Source organism: Sylvia atricapilla, chromosome 12, assembly GCF_009819655.1.
Source record: "Sylvia atricapilla isolate bSylAtr1 chromosome 12, bSylAtr1.pri, whole genome shotgun sequence".
Taxonomy (NCBI): Eukaryota; Metazoa; Chordata; class Aves; order Passeriformes; family Sylviidae; genus Sylvia; species Sylvia atricapilla.
In genome coordinates, this window is record NC_089151.1 from 9,126,410 (window position 1) to 9,148,550 (window position 22,141).

General features: G+C 46.0%; 1 protein-coding gene across 1 annotated transcript in view; it reads right to left on the reverse strand.

Moving 5' to 3' along the window:
* The window catches only part of NECAB2 (N-terminal EF-hand calcium binding protein 2), a 74,576-nt gene that overhangs the window by 14,448 nt on the left and 37,987 nt on the right, over positions 1-22,141 (reverse strand). The window contains exons 3-5 of the mRNA XM_066327814.1: positions 20,603-20,711; positions 3,590-3,615; positions 816-913 (exon numbers count right to left, since the gene is read on the reverse strand). Of these exons, the coding sequence (XP_066183911.1) occupies positions 816-913; positions 3,590-3,615; positions 20,603-20,711 (233 nt within the window). The remainder of the gene's footprint in view (positions 1-815; positions 914-3,589; positions 3,616-20,602; positions 20,712-22,141) is intronic.

Here is a 22,141-nt window from a genome sequence, read left to right on the forward strand (position 1 = left end):
TGGAAAAGGCAAAACCTTCCTCCCTGGCTTGGCCCACAGTGTACTGCCTTACTGCTCACCAGTGAGGAAGAAAAATACTTTTTATTCATTGTGGCACAAAAGGACAATGCAAATATGGTTAAAGGTGGAAGTTGGAGAAAAGATTGATTATCCTGAATAAATAGATATCACTGATACATCCCAGTTGCACTATTAAGTGGTGTGGAGGGACAGGAAAATAATTTCAAAGGAGCTAAAGCTCTATGAACACCTCTCTCAGCCTGGTAAGACAACAAATGAGTGGTGCACCACTCAGCAGAGATGTTTATATGGTGCATCAGCTCAGATTTTATAGATACTTGTAAATGAACATCAATTATGCTTCTTGATCAGTGTCACTGTCTATTACAGTCCAGTATCATTAACATACATGATGGATTTATAAGGACTTTGGGCTACTTTGCACATATAAACCAGGCCATTATGTCTTGGTTTTGGTGCCTGCATGATTCCTCTGCAGTCCTTCAAACACACAGCCCTCTGGTTTCTAATATTGCAGCTTCACACACGAGCAACTGTATTTGGAAAGCAGGATGCCTCCCAAGGTGGAAGCTGGATTTAAAGGCAGCTCTATAATATGAAGTTTCCAAAAGCCCTCTCAGTGCTGCTAACAACTCATGCATCCAAAATCCCACCCAAGAGACCCAGAGGCTGTGCTGTCTGCAGAGCAGGAGGACACAGCACTGCTGAAGAGGATGAGGACCTCTCAGATTTATGTGCTCTGTTAATGCAATGTTTGAGCCTGTGAAACGAGAGGTGCAGGAAGGAGCACTCACCCGTTTGGTGTAGTCCATGGCCTTCAGGATGGAGAGGTTCAGCATCTCCAGGGAGGCCAAAACATCTTCATAGTCTCCCATGTGGTCAGCAAAATAGTCTGGGAAAACCAAGAAAAATGTGATGGGAACATGTCAATGTAACTTGAGGCTACTTGGCACACAAGATCTGTTGTTAGTGGTAACATAAACCTGAGAGAATGGTTCCATTTTTATACTCTGTATCCTCAGCTAAAGTCACAATTTGTCCTGCAGGGATAGGAAGTGGTGTGATTCCCATGAAGATTGGGACCATTGTGAAAAGGAGATGTAAGACCCCGTAGCTCCCACTGAAAATAACTTGTCAGATTCTTTATTTCTATGACTACTTCTGCATTTGGTTGTATATGGTCTCTCTCCCTACTGCTGGCATGGAGGAAAAGGTCTCAAAAGAAATATTCTTTCCATTCCCTTGACATTCTTTGCCACTAAAAACATCCAGATATCTTCCAGTTCACCCCAGTTTATATGAGCTGAGACTGGCCTTACATCTTTCCCTACATTCCTATCACATTTACACCTCAGCCCACAGTCACAGGTTGAACAAGCTTTTGAGAGTAAAATAGGCCTTGAAAAGAACAGAGCAGAGCTGCAGGCTGGGTCCAGAATCATGTGTTCTCCACAGAGAGGGAGCCAGACTTTCCCTGTGCCATCCTTGTCCTTTCCCTGTTTCTGGAGACTGACACAGAGCACAGCAAAAATCTGTTCCTTAAAAAGCCGCCGGTGCCGTTCCTCAGCACTAGGACAGGGAATTTCACACTGAGGTGACATCTCTGTGGAGAGCAGCAAGACATTAAACTTCAGGAAACAATCCCACTAATCAGGTTTTCTTGGCTTAATTAGAAGTGCCTGTAGCTATTTACAGTCTGAGAACATATCCAAAGGGAAGAAGATTTTGGCAGGAACCGGAATGTCACAGCATGACTGACAGCAGCTGTTCCACGATAAGTGAACAGCTTACTCTCATTGCACTGTGTTTGTTTGTTTGTTCCCTTCCTACTCAGGAAAGAAAAATTGAGCAGATCTGATAGGTAAAGACTTTTCCTGAGTCCTGAAATAGAAAGCCGGACCCATCCATTTCAGGAGAAATGAGCTGTTGTGGGCACAGCACAGCCCTCGAGACTGACCGAAGAGCACCTGGGAGAACAGAGTTGACTTTAACAAAGTATTCAGCTCTGCTGGTTTAGTGTTATTTATTCATGTGAAGCTGCAGGGCTCAAGAAATAACTTTTAAGATGCTCTCAACGTTTTATAACACACAACCCATTTCAAGAGAGGCACCACAGCTCCCATTTAGACAAACTGAGGGTTTATGCTTAATACTTAGAAGAGAAGCAAGCAAATAAATCACAGGCAAGGGCAGGTATTCAGCAGATAACAGATCTAGGCAGGAACTTGTGCTGATCGATCCTTTCTCTGGCTTCCCCAGGAGGTGATGGGTTTATCTCCCTTCTCTCCTGGCAGCTGCACCCCAGGAGAGGCAGCGAGATGGGATCACACTGGGTGACAGCCATGTAATTTCCTGATCTTATCAGAGTGATGGAGAAAGCTGTGCGGGGTCAAACAATGCCATTGTTACCTCTGGGTTTCCTGCCAAGTTGATGGAACAGCCTGTGGGGGTTTGGTTTCTCGGGTCAGCTGGCAAGGAGAGAAACCTAATACAGTAAGAATGGAGGGATGGGAGCAAGCCCACCACATCCCCAGCAAACCAAAAGGATTTTATGGAAGTCTTTGTTTCTTGCACCAAAGCACGGACAAGCAGGAATAACCATTGGAAAGGGGAAATTCTGCTTTTGCTGCCAGCTTGGATGCTCAAAATGGGGTGGGCAGGGGTTGAGTACACCAGGAGAGAAAAACCCTGGACAATATCCTGGTGCAGGCACATCCATGGTCATAGAAGTCTTTAGGGCATCAGGAACAAGGAGTAACTGCCCGGTGCTGGCACAGGCACCCAGTAACCCCATCTCTGTCTGCACAACCCACTCTCAGCCAGACTTCCAAAGGCTGTAATTAGTGGCAAAGTAATGAAGGTAAACGGTGAAGACCTGCTGAGGTGGCTTCATACGTTCTTCTGCATCCTGGCACAGGAGGGGAGGAGAAGAGATGGATGAGCTCTCTCCAAGGCCACAAAATCTCTCTTTCCATCTCCTCCCAGTAAGCTGGGGTGCAGGAAACATTTCCCAATATCAAGCATCCGTAGAAAAATACACCTGAGTGAGCAGTTTGAGTCACCTCCTATTGAAGCAATGCCCTTCAGAAATCCCAGCAGGGAACATTCTATTTCTGGTCAAGGTGTGGAACAAAATATTATCACAGATTTTCTGTTCAGCCTTTAATTTTGGCAAGCTGTGGGAGGTACAGCAGAGGTAGTGCACCCCTCAGGCAGCCTGCTGGGAAACACGAAGGCTGGCCTGGGGAGAAACATGTTACAGGTATTGCAGAAGGATCTGGGTTTATTGAACTTCAGAGCAAAGCTGGAAGTCACAACATCTCCAGAAATTAAACTCCAGCTTGTTATTGAACGGGGTCCATGTGCTTTGCTTAGCTCTGACCCCATTTGTGTTGCAAGGGAATGAAAATGTCCTGCCAATTTTGCTGTGGGATAAGGAGCAGAGCAGCAGCAGGGCCGAGATGCCCCAGCTCCTGAGCACTGCAATCTCTGCTGGGATTCATGCAACCTTCGAAGGCCCTCATGCACACAATGATTGCTTTTGCCCAAAAGGAGGGACTACACTCACCACACAGCTCCTTGGTGTCCACATTGCTGGAAGAGGGGGAGAACGAGGCAGGGGAGGAAGCAGGAAAAAAGAGAAAGAAAGACAACTTTAATGTAAAGGACAGATGAAGGCCACAGTTAGAATTCCAGCAGGCTTAACTCCAGATGCCCTCCTGCAACATCACCCACCCCTTCAGCATCCCCCAGCCACCAGTGGGGATAGCCTGTGGAAGAGAAAAGGGTTGGTGTCACTCAGGGAATCTTCAGCATCTGTGTAGCTGGAGCAGATTCATAAATTATTTTGGATATTACCCGAGAGGGAAATGGGCACTTGTACATGTCCCCTGAGGGGGTACCATTGTCCAAGTGGGACCTGGCACATCAACCCCTCTGACTTCCTTACAAACATCCAGGCTGGCAACACTGTGGTGAGACACTCGATATGGCACAGCAATGTGTTTGTTCCCATTTACTCTGAATAAAAATCTGCAAAATATACTTTTCTCCATGGACCAATTCTCTTAGTTCTGCCCTTATGAAGCAGCACTTGCCCAGGACTCCCTCCAGACAAAATTGCACAATTACTTCTTAACACTTGAACATTTAGTTTACGTAACCACACCTCAACAGACAACCTGCTTGGGAAATAAAGATTTCTGCTAATCTCTTTGTGCTCCCTATTCCCACACAATCATTAGTGCCATTCGAGGACTGGAACGATCCCTTAATAGAATTATATTTTATCCGTCCATTTATATCCTGGAAAGTTATTTCTTTAACCAAACTCATCCCTGCTCTGTCTAACCTGCCAGCATAAGTGGATTAGAGCTTTCACTGACAGCATCCTCCTGCAGCCCTGCCTTGATGCCCAGATCAAGGCAAACACAAATGTCTCGAGCTGACAGAAGTGAGCCACCTGCCTTGTCTCCTGCTCAAAAGGCTCGTGGTACTGAATCACAGCCCCTTTTGGGTAGTGGTGCCTGCCATGGAGTAAAGAAGTCACCTCTTGTCTCTCACTTCATGTGCAGGACACATCTGCAGGTGCCTGGCACAAGCTGCAGCCAGCAGGGTGGGCAGCATGCACCTCTCTCTGCAAAATGAGCTTTTGCACTACTTTATCTTCATTCTCTTGGAGGCTTATCTTCCTCAAACCCTGGAATTACTTCCCTGAATCCTACAACACCCCCTGGGAATGCTGGAGGCTCAACTTCCCTGACTAGATGTTCTCATGGCCAAATCCACTGAATACACAGACACAAAGCACTGTGCCACTCCTGATCCCAGGAGCTCTGGCAATGCACAGCACTTTGGCAGAGAGAGGCTTCCAACACGGAGCTCCAGCAATGCAGCAGCAGAGGAATTCAGGTGGGACCCCAGCAGATGCATTTCCAACACTGGCACAGCCCCATGCCAGTCCCAGGGCTAAAGCTCCCTCCTGCACACAGCCTGGGAAGTCAAATGCTGCTCTCAGGCACATGCATCAGAGTAGTTTTGACATCAGCATCACCCACAAAGTGTTTCAATAACATTTTTCAGAAGACAGTTATTGTTTATAAACATCTGCTGACGTGGTTTTGGGTTTGCAGCTCAGGCACGCCGCTCAGAAAAAACTTCTATTATTGTATTCCATGTGATTTTGCATTGTAATAATTGATTTGCTGCTGCCAAAATTGGTCTTTTATTCCCTCACATCTTGCCGTTGTATGATTTAACTTAATTGTGCTTGAACGTTAACTTGGCTGAGAAGCTGCTTTTAATTTTAAGCCATCTTGCCTTCAGAATAAGCCTAATGAAAGAAATTACTGAAGTCACAAGCTGACTTAATAAAAAAATATGATAATGCTCAGTTGAAAAACCGTAAGGAGGAATCAATGGGTACTTGAGCAGGCTGTTTCCATCCCCCAGGAATTTGCCTGCTGGGAACATTGCTGACACAGAGCCACATCCCCACCACTCTTACAGGGGGGCTCTGGCCCAGTTGGGAGCTGCACAGCAACAGCCGTGTGCAATACCCAGCTACAAAACAATTTACAAGCTGATCTGGTGGTTTAATACTTCAGTAGCGAAGCTCCACCCTGGGTTATGCCAGCAGGGATTTTTATTATGCAAATATTCAGGATTTGGGGTTCAGGCCCTGTGAAATGGAAGGTGGCAACTCCTGACTTGCTCCCTTGTCATCTCTGACCCTTCACCCCTGAGCTTCTCTTCAGAGGGTGTTTTTGGAGCAATCACTTATCACAGATCCCTCCAGCAGCAGAAAAACATTGAGGTGAGAGTTAGTTGCCAATTTTTTTCAGATGCCAAACATGTAACACTCCTGTAAACAACAATAAGCTAACAAGAAAAATCGTGACAAGTTGTTCTCATGTTTTCAGGAAAAATTTTAAAAAGTCTTTCAAGTACCAGAATACTTGGCTGTAAATTAGCTTTCAATTTTTATTACATTAATAATATGACTAATTCAAGGGCTTATTGAAGCCATAACCCAGCTAACTAAGCAGAATATAATGAATTCTAAGTAGAAATGAAGGAATAATAAAAAATTTCTGTCATACAATTTTTTCTGCATAGTAGAGACCACGTCTGTCTGATCTTGTTCCAAAACAAAAGTCTTTTTTTCAAAGGAGAAAAAAATCAAGAAAATCCAAGCCTTTTTGAAAATCCAGGCCTTTTCTTTGTTTTCCAGCCAATGAGGCTGTAGCATGGAGCAGCACAACCCCACATCCCCATTGCTGGGACTGTGCACCCCTCGAGGTTACTTTCCAAGGCAAAGATACATTTTGGAGACTCTGCATTTGCCATGTGGGACCCAACTGGTCAAACAGAAGTAGGAGGCAAACACGAGAGCCCAGATTTCAGCCCTGATCATCTTCTGAAAAGGCAGAGCCCAGACCCTGAACTACTTGGGCCACAAAAAAGGAGTTTATTGCTCACCACTCCCCCCCATTTTAAAGACACTGGGATCATTTGGCCGGATAAATGTATTGGCAGCAGGGAAGTTGTTTTCTCTCCCGGTTCACATCCAACTATTACCAAGAAAAAGAAAAGACCTCTAAGTGTGACGGTCCTTCTGTATATGTGGGAGTTTGGAGAGCAATGACCATGCTGGAGAGCATCCCCTCAGTGGGCTTAATTAAGTGAACTTGCCCAGGGAGTAATTACTGATGTATGACTTGTACAAGCAAGAGGCTGCTCAGAGTAATGGCTTTGCCTTCTGTAAACTCCAGAAAGAATTATATTTGTCCCCATAAAGCCCCACCCAGCGTTAAACTGTGGTTTGATGAGCACCTGAGCTAATGAGGATCCCTGGGAAGTCACATCTCTCTCTTGCTGTGCCCCTGATTGCAGATTGTCCATGGACAGGCTTTTATCAGAACACTGATTCTGCTGCTTTTCCATTGGTTTATAAGCTTTTTTGTTGTTGTTGTTTCTGTAAATGCCTTTCTTAAAACATGCTGCCGTCTGTGAGACTTTATCCCAGGAAGAATGCCCCATCAGACAGAGGACATGTTGCATCAGGATGTCCAAGAGCCCAGGGATTATGGCCTCAAGGTGTAATCCCAGCAGCCAGACCTCTGGGTGGGTGATGGCATCATGCAGCCTCCAGGTCCTGGGTCAGAACCTCCAGCTCACTGACCCAGATCAGCCTGCAGCTTTGTTAAAGCAAATCAATGTTTTCCACCAGGAAAAAAAAAAAAATCTGGAAATTCCCCAGGACGATTATTTGCATTAGCTCTTAATAAGGCAGCCCAGGGGAGCACAGCACAGGAGGGGATTACCCAGAGACATCCCAGGAGGTCTCAGCACGGCAAGGCCAGGGATGTCCTGGTCCAGGGCTGCTGCAGACCTGCAGAGGTTCCTCCCAACAAACACAGCCAGCAGTCTGCAATCCAGCCTCTCTGCCTCCTTTCCCAGCATCTCCCTGCCTCCCTAAGGCAAGGCTGACAGCTTCTGTCTTGCTGTCATTAACATATTTTTCCGGACTTCAGCTAAAGAGAGGAGAGGAAAAGTTATCTCAGAACGAAAGAGATAATGTGGAGGAGCAGAGCATGAAATTCCTTTCCTGGGTTACAGCTTAGCCAAAGGAAAGGTGTCCCAGGCACTCCCAAGGGGCAGTACAATCAAAAACATAATGGGAATTCAGAAGTTGCAAATACATCAAAGTCTCATCTTCACGTTTCTCATGCAAATATCTGCCTGGGTGTGCTGCTCAAATGCTGCTCGGTGCCCCATCAGCTTCAGCTGAAGATAATCACCCTTTTCCTTGGGCAGATGAAAGGTTTGCATCAGCAGCCACACGGCTTAGTCACTTCACCAGCACAGAAAATGGAGGGTTTTTTCCTGAAATCACGTTCTACTTTTATTTCCATCTTTTATTCACAGCTTTGGGTTTGCTACAAGGCTTCAAACGAGCACGGAAACAAATTATCCTCTAGCATTAGCCACCTGCAGAACTCATTTTCATTTAGGAAAGACTAAAAAACAACAAGTGCAGCTGGAAAGTATTATTATATCTGATGATAAGGCTTCTAGTCCCATCAGCAACAGCGCTGTGTTATCTCAACACCTCAGAAGTGGCAAATATGCATCCAGATGCCTACTAAGGGGTCACAGATGGTCACTTCTCATCATTAGTTTCTGAACTCAATGAAACATTTTTTACACAAACCCCAGAGTGAGAGAAATTATTCCAGGCAGAGCAAGGGAAATACTGGATGCCAGTCAGGAGCTGAATAATTCTAAAGAATTAAACAACTTTCCAAGCCCATCATTGTATCTTCTGGTGAATCCTGGGAAATCCTTCCCAAGACCTATCCAAGTACCTCCCCTTTACACACCTGCTTGCTTAAGAAAAAACCCCAAACCACTCTTACGGTATTACTTAAAAAACAAATCCAAAATCTGGTGTTCCACATACAAAGAAACAGCAGAAACCATATGCTGAGGCTGTCCACAGCCCCCAGGGCATCCTGCAGCTCAAATGATGTGGTCAGAGAAGGATTCAGAGCATATATCAGTTTTGGCTTTAATTTCTTTAACTGCAGCACACTGGCAATTAGGGCTCTGGTGCCCACCCGGCTTTACTGTAAGGGATGTTCTTTACCTGCTGCCAAATGTCCCTGCTTCTTTCATTACATAAATCTGTGGTGTGCTCCACAGGAATAATCCAAGGTGCACAGCCTGCTGCAGGCACAATTGCCCTGCTCCCTATTCTGTACAACAATTAAGAGAGTGAACAGTGAGACTGAAACAATCCAGCAGATATCTGTTTTTTTCCAGTGGGACAGAAAGTACCACATATGGAGAGTCATGAGGCATGAGCTGACACAGGGTTCATCGTTCCCCCCAGACAGACGTTTCTCCCAAAATCCGTATTCTATGAAGGAGAAGAAGTTTTGCAGAGTGCAAATGAATCACCACCTAACTGGAACATGTCCAGCACAGAGGCACAATGATTTAGATTAACACACCTATGGAGAGGGGCTCCCATGGGGGCTCCTGAAGGGGAGAAAAATGCTGCCTTCTCCAAAGCAAAACTAGTAACTTCATCCTTCCCTTGGCATGTGCTCCATCACTGAGCACCTGGTGAGCACAGCAACAAAACAAGTTTTTCTCCAAAGCCCTGGTAACATAGAGAAAAAAAATATAGGGACAAAGAATTGCCCAGAAATCAAGAGAAACAAAAGGAGGATTCTGTATGAAGTTTTCACATATTAATTTTGTATTACAGTCTCATCACCTGTGGTGCATGATTGGGGTTTATATCACACTCTATGTACTTTGAGAAATGGTCTCTTTCATCCTATTTGTCCCTGCCATCAACAGGATTTTCACTCACCAGCTGGAAGGCTGAAGTCCAGTACCCCCCAAGGATGTTCTGCCCACCCAAACCTGGGGTTTGGCCTCTTCCTGCTCCTTGCACCTCTTTCCTTGGGATTTAGGCAGATGATGACCAAGATGGGCAGTTTTGTTTCTTTCCACACCCTGTGGCAGAGGTGGCTCTGTGCTCAGCAGGATGGAAGGTTGAGCAGGGCTGGGGCTGCACAGCACACCTGCATTCAGGCCCACGGGATAGCCATGTTTCAGTATTTAATACACTTCAATAGTAATATTTTCACATGGTTTTCTCTGCAGCTCTTTGCCTTTTTAAGCCACTTAAGTTCTCATTAGCTCAGCTGCTGCCCAGATCCAGTTTCCAAACCGTACACCCACGTTCCCTGGAAATGCTGGTGCCCAAAGCTGTGAGCTCTGCACTTTGTGCTTTCCTCTGGAGCACCAGGGCAGCAGAGTCCTCATTAAAAACCAGTAATCTGGAAAACACTGATTTTTCAAGGTAAACTGAACTGACCTTCTGTACAAACAAGCACAGTAAATCTGGTAGGCTCAGGATAAAACACACTCCTTTATTCATCCTGCTCCCAGGCTGTTCCCTCCCTGCACAACAAGACCCTGTGAAGCTGCTGCACAGTCACACAGGGAGTCCACAGTGGACTTGCTCTGCTATAGAAGCACAGAGAGAAAGCAGGAGGTCCCAGTTCCCTGCAGACTGGGCTCCCCCTGCCCAAGCCAGACAAAAAGCACCTCAGATAGTCACCTCTGTGGTTTCAACATCTCCAAAGATGCTCTTTTAGGTGACCTTGTGTTATGATGGGGAAGATCAGCAGAAGACCTTCACTACCTTCTCCTCCTTGATGTGAAAGCCCCATGGCAGACCCCTGAGTGTGTCTGGTGGCTCTCCCAGGGACAGTCACACCCTCAGCCAAGTGCCTACAGCCACTGCCCAGCCCAGCCTGCAGGGTTTACAGGCAGAGCTGCCCACTGGCATCCTCCCCACCATGCCAGAGCCTGAGCTTAGCTCAGAACAGCTTTCATACACCTACAGTAAGATGTCTGTGTTACAAATCCTGTTCCAGATCTGACTGGAAAAGAAAAGGACAAAGGAGAAAAACCAGGGTGGTTACCACTGAACACTGACCCCTGATTGATACATCAGAGGCTGAACACCCCCAGATGGGTGACACAGATCCAAAAATGCCTGGACTTGCTCCAAAAAGCCTGTGATACTGGAATGCAGATGCCCTGCAAAAAGGCAGTTGCCATAGCACTTCACGAGCAGTAATTAGGGATGTGATGGGGAGATGTCTCTTCTCCAGCCATTGACCTGCAATACAGTTGCATTCATCTTGTAGCAGTAATAAACATTATAAAAATGACAGGAGGAGGCTGTTGAACTTGCTAAACACAATCCCTAAAGTCCCAAACCATCTGAGTGCAGACGTGGATGCAGCAGCTGAAGGGCCCACTGTGACCCCATCAGCTCAGCTGGTCTGAGCACGGTGCTGAAACCACCAAGCTTGAATTTGATCCCATAGGGATCATTCACACAGGAGCTGGACCCAGTAATCCTTGTGGATCCTTTCCAGTGCAGAATATCCCGTGAAATCTCGGGAGCTGATCTTCTTTTGGATTCATCCCCACCTCTCCTGGCAGAGGTCCTTACCTCCACCACAGTTTTACACTCATCACAGTCTTCAAGGCAAGAGTTTTGGTGTGGGTTTTCCTGGCTTTGAAAAACGGGGAAACTCTCCTGCAATGGCAGCTCATGCTCCCTCAGAGGCTCCCAGGGGTGACCCTGCTGCCCCCATGGACATGGACTGTGTCCCTGCTCCTCTCCCCATGGGGAGGGCGCAGGGTGTGAGGAGCAGTGAGCAGGTCCCTGCCCCACTGGGCTGGGTTTGCCTGTGCTGTGCTAACAGGAACACTCCTGCTCCTGCTTGTGCAGCTGATACAACCAGAATGGGCACTTGGTCAGGGGGAAGGGGGAGGATTAAACACTGCTTTTTGCAGCACAACTTGTTTCATTTCCTTTCAGGGACTCTGTATTTACCATAAAGATGAAGACCATCACAACATTATTTGCTAGTTTCTCATTTTCAAAGGTTGTTGCTGTATTTTAAGGCTGGTTCAGCTCCTCACTCCTTTGGCATACCGATGCATTCTGCAGCTACAGACACTTGTGAAACTGGTCGTAGCTAAGCCAAGCCCTCACATAACCCAATTCTCCCTGTACAGCCACAGGTAGGTGTCAGAAATGGCACAGTGAAGACCCCAGCTGCCTCTAGACCATCCTCAGATAGTCCCAAACTTCAAACCATCCCTGACACAGACCAGATGCTTTCTTTCATCAGTAGTTTCAAGACAACCAAAACAACATTTTCTCTGTGGTGAAGTGTTTGACAGAACAAAACACCCAGCTCTAATTACCAAGGGCAGCAGGAAAAGTGACTGAATATGGATAAAAATGAAACAATGGTCTGGATGCTGTTGAACAATATGCTCAAAGTTCTCAGTAGTTAAAAGAGAAATAAATGTCACTTTAAAAAAAGGCAGGAGCAATAAACTGGCACCTGTGAAGTAGCAGACATTTGTTAGTTCATTCATGTTCAGCTGCAATATGGCACTGCAGGCTCCTGCTTTACCACACAGCTCGGGGCTGGAGTTTGGTTACTGCAAAGAACCAGGCTCAGCACCCACGAGGCTCTGCCCTTCCTGCCCTATGGATTCTGGAAAATAACATCCAAAATGCAGCATAAAGGGGCAATTTTCCACAAAGGGCTGATCATGAACCCAAATCCCAGGACTCTGGGGAGTGGAGGAGAAGCCCAAGGCAGAGCAGCCCCACTGCTGCCCTGCACAAAGCCCTGCATCTCGCTGCCTTCTGCAACTCCACTGTGGGCAAGGGGAGGGGTTTTCCCCCTTCCACATCCAGTTGGGACCACCCAGGATCTGTGTGTTAAGAGCAAAGATTGCTGGAGCTGTTCCTGCCCAAGGAAGAATATTCTGGGAGATTAAGGCAATGTCCTCTCGGATCATTCCTTGTATCTTATAAAACCATTTCATGGTTTATTGTCACAGTTGGCCAGAACCTCTAACCACTCACTCACAAAAGAAGAATCTCTTGAAAAGCTCTCAAAAACTCTAAACCAGATGATAACACAAAACCCCTCCTGCTAACAGCACAGTTTAATATCCTGAAAAATGTATCAATGCAGCACACTAATTTACTAAGTTTAATCCAACAGTTTCTAAGCATAGTCACCACCTTAAGCAAAACAGACATTTAGTGCAGTATGAAACATTTTCAAATCTCTGCATGTGCCAAATTCCTAATAAATTATATCAAAACCCTTCTTTTTTTTTGCAGTTTTTTTGATGGATGACTTTTTCTTGAAAAATATCACTCTGCCCACAAGTGCATCAAAGAAAAGAGAAGACAGATCTAATTACAGCCTACAAGTATCTTAACCTCTAGGAGGGATGGCACTTCCAAATTTGTTAAATGGATGATTGCTGTATTGATTATATTCATCACCTGGCAGTACCAGGCAAAACTGGGACCGTAGCCCTTGGAATGATGGGCTGGTCATGCCATGGTCAGCACAGAGGCAGCACAAGCAAATTCTTTACTCTCAGGGTCCCCACCAGCTCCACTTTATAAATATACCATGGTTTTCTGTGATACTATCATCACGTTGCATTGAGACAGCTGATTATTTAATTTTGACCTCCTGGTCCCATGCAGTGTCTTCAGCCCTCATCCTGCAGCAGAGTCTGTGGCTCTTCACCTCCCAGATGCATTCCCGGAGCAGTAAATAAATACAGCAGTTACCGGCACATCAGTTTTGCTGTCAGGCTCGTTCAAAGTGATCAGCCCGGAGACAGAATTTGAAACGCCAGCTGTTTGCGGTGCGCTTGGACTGCTGTGAATGTAAACTCCTCCACAGGGATAGCTGCAGTGACTATTTTGGTTTTGTGCAATACGGACTCCCCATTTGCAGAAAAATGTAAAACAAGTACCAGGAAGGCAAAGCGCGGTTTCAGCCTATGATGCTCATGATGCTCATTCACAAAACCGTGACGCAGCCTCCTGCTGTGGAGTGTTCAGTAAAGCGCTTTAAAAAGAGAGGTTTTTAAGCTCTCATTATATATTTTAGCTCAGCTTTGAAAGGAAACCACTAAAACAAATAAATACTCTTTTTGGAGGAAGGAGAGGATCTCATGTTTCTGCGCACAAACTGTCAACAGTATGAAACAGTCAGAAATTCCCTTTTCTGATTAGTGAATATTTAACATTTTGTCTATTTCTACTTGATATGGAAGCCTGGGCTAATCCAATTTCTGTTTGTAACCTCTGTAATATTGAACTGCAAAAGACAGAGGGATTGTTCAGAGCTCAGCTGAACGGGTTGCTAATTGCCAGAAGGAAATAACAAGATATTGAGAGCATGAGGTAAAATTAAATCAGCCTTCTCCTCCTTTTAGATATTGCAGGTATCTTGTTTATTACCGAAGTTATTTGTAGGAGGGAAAGAAATTAGAGCAGCAAATGGGCAGGTTTGGATATGTAACACACAACTGGCAGGGAACAAGTAAAAGAACAGTAAAGCAAGAATTCTCTAGACCCTGTTGCTGTATTTTTCCCAATATCTTTGTTTCCCATGAATGCTTTTCTTCTGTCAGTGAAAAATTATCTGAAATCCTCCTCCCAAACCCAGTCCCAAGGGAGACAGCTTGCTCTGCCCACCAAAGAGCAGCTGGACACATCTGCTGCGTGCCCTAAGCACATTTACCCAGAAAAAACCCTCGATAAATTTGCAAGATTGGAGCTGCAAACAAAGTCTACAATCTCTTTGAATGCCTCAAACACGACTCAAACACAACTGGCTGGTTAAAAATAAATATCTCAGTCACTTTTATGGTTTTAATGCAAGATCTTGATATCTTTCCATTCCCTAGAATGGAAAGCTGATGATGCAGAATGGCCCCACACAATCCAAAAACTCAGGTGCTGAGCCCCTTTCTCAGCTAGAAGAGTCTCTGATGTGATAATTCTTCACTCCATTTGCACAGATAAACCTCTCCAATCCTCACACTCTGCAGTAAACACCAGCCTGCTGCTCCCAGAGCCAATCTGCCTCAGTACAAGACAGGTTCTCCCCAGGGACCCGGCAGAGAGCCTGCCTGGGAAAACACCTGGGAGATAGGATTAGAAATAGAAAAATGTTCTCAGATGTTAGTTCAAACAAGATTCTGTGCAGTTTTTCATCTTTGTGTTTCTTGCAGTGACCTTCCCACTGGGCAATTTGTTTTTAAAGCTCCTTTTCTTTGGTGAGACTGAGACGTTCTGTGTCTGTATCAGCACACAGATGCTGAGCACCAGCCCTGGCACCACGTATTTCTTCACTTAAATATAAAATAGAGCATGGTATAGTTTAAATGATGTGTTTAGAGAAGAATAAGCTAGGACTCAAAAACATCTTCCACATAAATGAAATCCACCAAATGCCTGTGCTGTTGAGAGCCAGAAATTAGAGCAAGACATGTAATTTTTTGTGCAATCATTTTGTCCCTTTCAGAAGAGACGAGAACTGTCTCTTGAATCAGTTAATCAAAATCTTGGCTGATTAAACCATCCGTAGTTTATTTCCCAGGGAGTTAATTGAGAACGTTCCATATTCAGAAATGGAGCTGGTTTCAATGGGCACAGCCATGTCTGTAGCGCAGGCTTCAGACAAACCCAGCACTCCACTGAATCAGGTTTGCAATGCAAATAGCCAAGATTAGGGAGGGGGAGAAAAAAAAAACCAACAGGAAGAAAGTACTCAATCATAATCATCATTGTTCTTGCCCAAGAAGCAGAACTTTCTGTTCAAATTTGAGAGGAGTGGACTGCAGAAACCCAGAGAAAAGCACAGGCAGCAGAGCACTGCTCCTGTCACTGGGGATTCTCTCAGATGGAGATGTCTCACAGCAAAGGACACTAGACCTGGGGTGGGGAGTGGGAAGGCAAAGCACCTCACAGTAGTGCCTGGAGGGACTGTGGCATCCAAATAAAGCAGTAACAACAGACCTTTCCTACCAGAGGAGAATAAGGACCGGAGCAGAAGGACAGCAGGCTGCTGCCTAGAAGATGTCCAGCTCTGGAGCAGGCCTATGTGCTGGAAGGAGGGTGTTGAGAAACTCATCTTCACCTTTGGGTATTGATGCATTCAAAGCAACAGGGAATTAAAATCAATCTGTGGAAAGTATAAGACCCATTTTGAGTGCTTCTGGTCCTGCAGTTGATGATGCCAGTAAAAGCAGGGGCAGTCCAAAGCTTCCACCCTGTCCTCAGGGGCACTGTGGGTCCCTCCAAGTGCTGGAGCTGAGTGCACTGCTGGAAGCAGCACAGCTGTGCTGGCAGAGTGCTCTTCGGGCCTGACATGCTCTGCTCCAGTGTGGGACTAATTAGTGCAGGCAGAGAAGCTCATCAGCATCATTACCTGCTTCTGAGGTGGCGCTGCACCTGTCCCCCAGCCCTGGAACTGAACCGACCATACCTGCCTCTCTGCAGCCTGAGGTGACCCCAGATTACTGCGACTCTCAAACAGCTCCCTGGGGGACCTGAGCAGCTGAGGGCTCAGAGCAGGAAGGTGTTCTCCTGTTCTCAGGAAGGAGTGTTGTTCAGTGCCCCAAAGGTGCTGATCAGTTTTCCCCTGCATCCTCTGCAATCCCCCTCTGGACCACACCCCGCCCCGGGTCAGTGTCCCCAAGGGTGGGAGGTGGCACTGCCAGGTACAGCTCAGGCTGGAGCACTCAGGGGCTTCAGTTCTCCGCTTGTCACAGTCCTCTGGCAAAAGTGACAGTCTGGGGAAGCTGCAAAGGCTTCTGAGAAGCTTCTGTTAATTATCCTACATGCACACTCCAGCCTTTTCTAGTGTTTGCCACTGGAGAGAAGAGCTCATTTAGACCGGGGAGAGGGGGAGAATAAAGCCATTAAAAGAATAGCTGTAAGCCTAGCGAAGAGATAACAAATGACAGAGCAGCAGAATGCTAATGCCATGTCCTTGTCTCCTCGTGAATGGACCTGTACAGCTCATCTGAGCAGCGCTGCTCCAGTGAGCAGACCTCTCCCCAAAGGATTGTCTCTGCAGCTATGAAAAATGGACGAGATAGAAGAGGAATTTTTAAAATCCCCTGCAAGGACTGCACTTGTTTGGTGAACAGCCACGTGTAACATCCCTGTGCTTTCCCAAGGGCTGAGAGGTGCTTCTTCCTTCCAAGGGGATGCAGAGTGGGAGTTAGTGCCAGCCCAGGGAGCTGGCAGAAGATGGGAGCTGTGAGTCAGACAAAACAAGCTTTGTCCACTATCACAGTAATACCTTTAAAGGGTTTTGTCTGTTCATTTGTGACCCTAAAACTTGTTTGACTTTACATCTGCAATGACTTTTTCCTTTTAAAATTGATACATCTTGTTAGAAAAAGTAAGGAATTGTGGAGAAAACTCTGCAAATGTGTCTGGATTTCCCAGGTAACCATTAACCCAACGTTTTCTAAAGCCCATTTCTACCACTAAACAAAAAGTATATATTTAGTTACGTGTGTCCCTACATCAGATGCACACATATTACACATTATTTGTGCCGTTCCAGTAGCCTTGGTATTAATAGTAACACATCATTATCTCTCCAGTAATCTTCAGGCGGCTCCCCAAAGAGCACTGCTGAAACCTCCTGAAATAACAGCTAAAACCAGTGGTGAGAAACCAGCCAGCAGTGCCTTGTTCTTGCCCCCCAGCTGTAGCTGGGAGGAGAGAAGGAAGGCAGACAGTGTGAGCATCAGAGAGAAAAATGCTGCTTTTTTGTTGTTTTTAAGCAATAGCAGCTTTATGAATATAATTTTGCCCAAAAAATGCCAAAAGAAACTCATGACACATTTTACACATTCCTGCTGCCAGGTGAATTATTTGGTGATGATGGAATCTACAGCACAGTTCTTGTGTGGAAATACCTGGTGATCAAACCAGGGGTGGGTGTTTGAAGCCCATGCCCAGCACCTCACACCATGAATGCCCTAGAGACACTCCCCAGGCAGTCAAGAAGAATGGAAAAAGGTCATTAAAAACGCTGGGTTATTTTGGAATCTCTCTTTCCAGTTCAGCATCCCCACTGCTGTCAGTGGGGTCCCTCTGGGCTCTGGGATAGAAGCACAGACTCCTCCAGCCACAGCACCTCAGGACTGACTCTCCAGAGCAGCTCAACAACTCCTTCATCCACAACCCACCTCATCCTCCCACTCTTCTGCCCAGCTCTTCTCCACTGTCTCCCAACTAATCCCAGTCAAGAAACTGGTACTGACATTCATTTTATCTACTCTAGTAAGGCAGCTCTCTGATTCTAAAAATACTCCAGGAAATTAAATCAACATTTTGCAATTGGCTGGTAGCAGCAATTACTAATAATCAGCAGGAACACAAGTTTCTTCATTTTCTACTCTTGCTGTAATGTAATCTTAAAAGCAATCTTGGTTTTGCACACTGAACAAACACAATGGCCAATATGAGAAAAGCAGGGAGATAAAAGCAGAGTTTCAAAAAAAATTAAAAATAAATAAACTTCCATCAAATAACAAAAAACTGTCATTCAAACAGCCTTTGGGAAAGAGAAAGGTAATATTGTTCCTAAGTTCCCTTGTAAAATGGAAAAGTGAAAGCTCCACTGCACTTCTCTGAGTCAGTGGCAGCAGCACTGAGGATCCAGCCCCAGTGCCTGGAGGCAGCACCCTGCCCAGGCTCCCACAGAGCTGCCAGTTCACTGGAGGGGAGCAAAAGGCACAGCAAGGTGAAGAGCACACATGACTTGGACCTGAAGGACTGTACTGGACACAAGACTGCAGTCAAGCAAACTACTCAGGTCATAGTGAAAAACACTTTTTGCAGAAGGAAGCTTGGCTCTGAATAGGTTTTCTGAAGACTGAGACAGCTCTTGCAGATTAAAAGCAAGGAATATTTTCCTTCCCCAGCTTGATAAATTTGCTGTAGATATTTGTGCTTTCTAAATCGATAAACAAGTGCCAATTCATGCAAGGATTTAACTTGGAAGCGTGACCAACTCGTTGCTTTTCCTTCAGCCAAGAACAGCAGATGCTCTGCTGCTCTCTGCAAGTATCAGTCCCTAACAGGTATTGATGACTGTATCAAGCCAGCTTGGCTAAAGACAAATCCTCCTGGATTGTGGGAGCTCTTGTCACGCTTGGGAACTGCTCAGCAAGGCTCCTTGCCAGCAGCACTGTACCATGGCATTTACAAACGGCACATTTTCTCTCTGTCCAGTTCAGAAGACACCCCAGACTCAGGCTGGGAGCAAACTGCAAATTCCCTACAATCCCCAAGCAGAAATGGGTTACAATCCAATTTCCCGTTTCAAGGAGACTCAAAGAAACATCCCCACACTCATCCCCACGTGCCCTGGACTGCACATGAACCATCTGCATCCTCCCAAAGGCCAGGTGGGCACTGATAAGCTCAGGCAACGCCATAAATTATTTCACAACAGGGGCAGGTGAGCACTCAAGGCCCAGAGTCTGCTGAGAACCCACCTGGGAGCATCACTGGAGCTCCATAAAGACACCACAAAGCATGAGGCAGCACCAGTTCAGTGCCTGTGGGAGAAGAGCCTTTAGAAAGGATGGATCATTCCCAGACAGTTTTAGTAATGAGATCACTAAACTTACTTTGGTTCAGGGAAAGGTAAATATCAAGGTGGTGTTTGGTATCTTCAGCCTTGGAATAAACTTTGGGAAGTACACACATTGGAATGACATGATTTTGAGAAACCTCTCATTTACTTTGCTCTTGGAAATTCTTCAGCAGTCCCTGTACTGTGTTAATGAGCTTTACAGCTGCTGCTTTGGTGCTGGTGCCCTCCAGCACAATCACTGCTTTCCAGGGGATCTTTTGCATGAGTGGCAAAAAATGCACCACTCACATGGGCAAAACTCCATCTCCCTGCTGCCAGAAGGCTTTATAATTAACCATATATTATTTTTCAGTCACTTTCTTCAAGACTTCTCATTTGAAATTGGATTCTCTTCTCTCTGGCTTTTTGGAGAGATTTTTTTCTCTTCAGAGGAATAGGAATCACACTGGAATATGGCTCAAAGCTGGTTTTCATTTGTATTTTCAAATAGACAAAAACACTCAGGCTTTTGCAGACAGATTCCTCTTGGAAAGGGAAACCCCACCAGTGGGTTGTGTCCTTTGTGCCGGTGCCCAGTGCTGCTGTTACCTGCTGGCAGGGGGCTCCTGCTGGAAAACCATGGCTTTGGGCTGATCCTAAATGCTGCTGGCACCAGACACTGTCAGGGGGCTCACAAACACCTCAGAGCCCACCAAAGGCAGGCAGAGGGAGCACTGAGGAGAGACAGCAAAGACAGAGGAGGGGATGGAAACACCAGCTGCTAATGAGTCTGTCAGCTGAATTTGAGAGCCTGGCACAGCCTGCAGACGCCTGAGCTCAGGGAGGGCAGGCAGGTGCCACATTTAGCTCCAGTTCTGATGTTATGTCACACTGAGGGCACACCCAGAGCCCTCCTCTGCCATCACTGGTCTCTGCTCCTGGTCCAGCCCTCGCTGCCTTGGCCAGGTTTGTGTGGCCAGAACAGCCACAACTCTGCCGGTGGGGACCAGAGCAGAGCCAAAGCATCCACAACAGTGGCTACAGGGCTTGGGAAGAACCTCACCTTGAAGATAAAGGGGCTTCTTTCTTTAACTGCTAGAACAATCACTGCATTCCAGGGGATTTTTTGGGGGTTGGAAATGAAGTAGGCATGGTCCAGGTGCAGGGGATATAGAGACATCACAGAGACAGGACAGATCTATGCTTAGAGAGTTTCACACCGCTGCCTTTTATAGCACAACAAAGCTTTTAGATAAAGTGAAAGAGGTATTTAAGTGCCACATTAAACTAAGCATCATTTCAGGTGCTGTAAAGATCAGGTTGCACTCCAGGAAATGTCCTGAAAAAACCACCAGGACAAAAGAAGTCATAGTGGCTGTCAGGGTGAGACACAAGCCAGGCAGAAATGGAGATTTTGCAAGGTTTTGCAAAGCAAATTGCACTCCTGCAGCCTGTGCAGAGGTGAAGCACTGCTGCTGCAGACCCCTGCCATGCTCCAAACACTCTGTGAAATAAAAGGGTGTCAGCACAGGACTTACTTAGTGTTGTCTGAATCGATGGTATGAAAGAGCTTCTCAAGTTCTTCTTCGTTGAGTGTCCCATCAGAAAAGAAGGCCTGGAACTCCTCCAGGGACAGCTTCCCATCATCTGCAAACAGCAACACAGCTGCCATTAGGGAACAGCAAAGTGAGGGGGGCAAGGCTGAAAAACAAGAGTTATTTACTGATTTAAAGATTCACACCAAAATTATCTCCAAATGCTTCTGCAGAACTGGCCCTCAGCCCATGCAGAGCTCACAGGCCCCAGGGCAGGACCCTGCAGCTCTGGCTGGCCCAGGAGCAGGTGAAGATGCTTCTGGGTATGGATGCACTGGCCACTGGCAACTAATTGGGCTATTAACCCAAAACATGGCTCAAACCCAAAGAGGAGAAACTGGTGAGCTTCGTCCTAAAACTGAATTACATTCAAGAAATTATGCAGTGTTTTGCCTACCCTATGTTCAAATGACACTGGGACACTCATTAAGGGACATTTACGAGATAGGAAAAGACCCTGGGCTGGAATGATAACAGACCCAGCAGGATCTTTTGCCATCCAGCTGCATCCTCTCCAGCACAGTCCATCTCCCTGCTCTGGACAGGGAGAAATGTTAAATGGAAGCTACTCCAGGGGTGTGGATATGTGGCCATACACTTTCTATGTTATTTTAGATACTGGTCCCAGTGTTAATTTAATACTAGGGCTACTATGGACTCCTTAAATGACCAAGAAGAAAAAGAAATTTGTATACAAGGGGCTGAAAGAAGGACTCCTTTCACAAGTTTGACTGATGAGGTGACAGAGGCTTACATTAAACTGATAACTTGTGCTCTGCAGACAGGAGCAGAGCTGGCTGTGAGAAAGCTCCTGTGAAGTTCAGCAGTAGAGCAACAGGAGAGAGACAAAAGAAACTCTAAAGAAACTTTAATTTACCATTTCTTGTCTAGGCTGCTGACACTACACTCTGGTATGCAGCAGTGCCTGGAGGGGGGAAAAACTACCCCAGGTCACATATTATTTAAAATCTTTCCATTCATATCCACAGAAGAGTCACAGACTGGAAATGCTGCCTACTTTGTGGTGGGGGAAGGTATCATTTATTATTTAATCAAATCAATAATAAACCCTGTTGTTTCTTTTTCAGGAAATGATGCTAGAGGACAAAATTAGCCAACTCTCCATACACGCATCAATATTTCTTCCCCAAAGTAATTCTGCTGCTACTAAAATGTACCTGCATTGCCAAATGCTAACCCAGTTTCCCTTGCCTGGCACAGACAAATTTAGAACAGTGATAAACTGAGTCTAAGATGCCCATTTAATTGGCAATTATGAAAGGAACACAGCAGGAGAATAGTCTACAGCAACACTGGGTGAAGAGGGCACCATTTCCAGAGCACAACAATGGCTAGAGAGAGGGTCCAGCTGCCTTTATTGTTTTTCTGCATTCCTTCCCCAAAACTTGACCTTTTTGCAGCAGGCAGGGTGCAGAAAACCAACGCACAGCTCAGGGAATGGGTCCCAAATCTGCTCTCTAT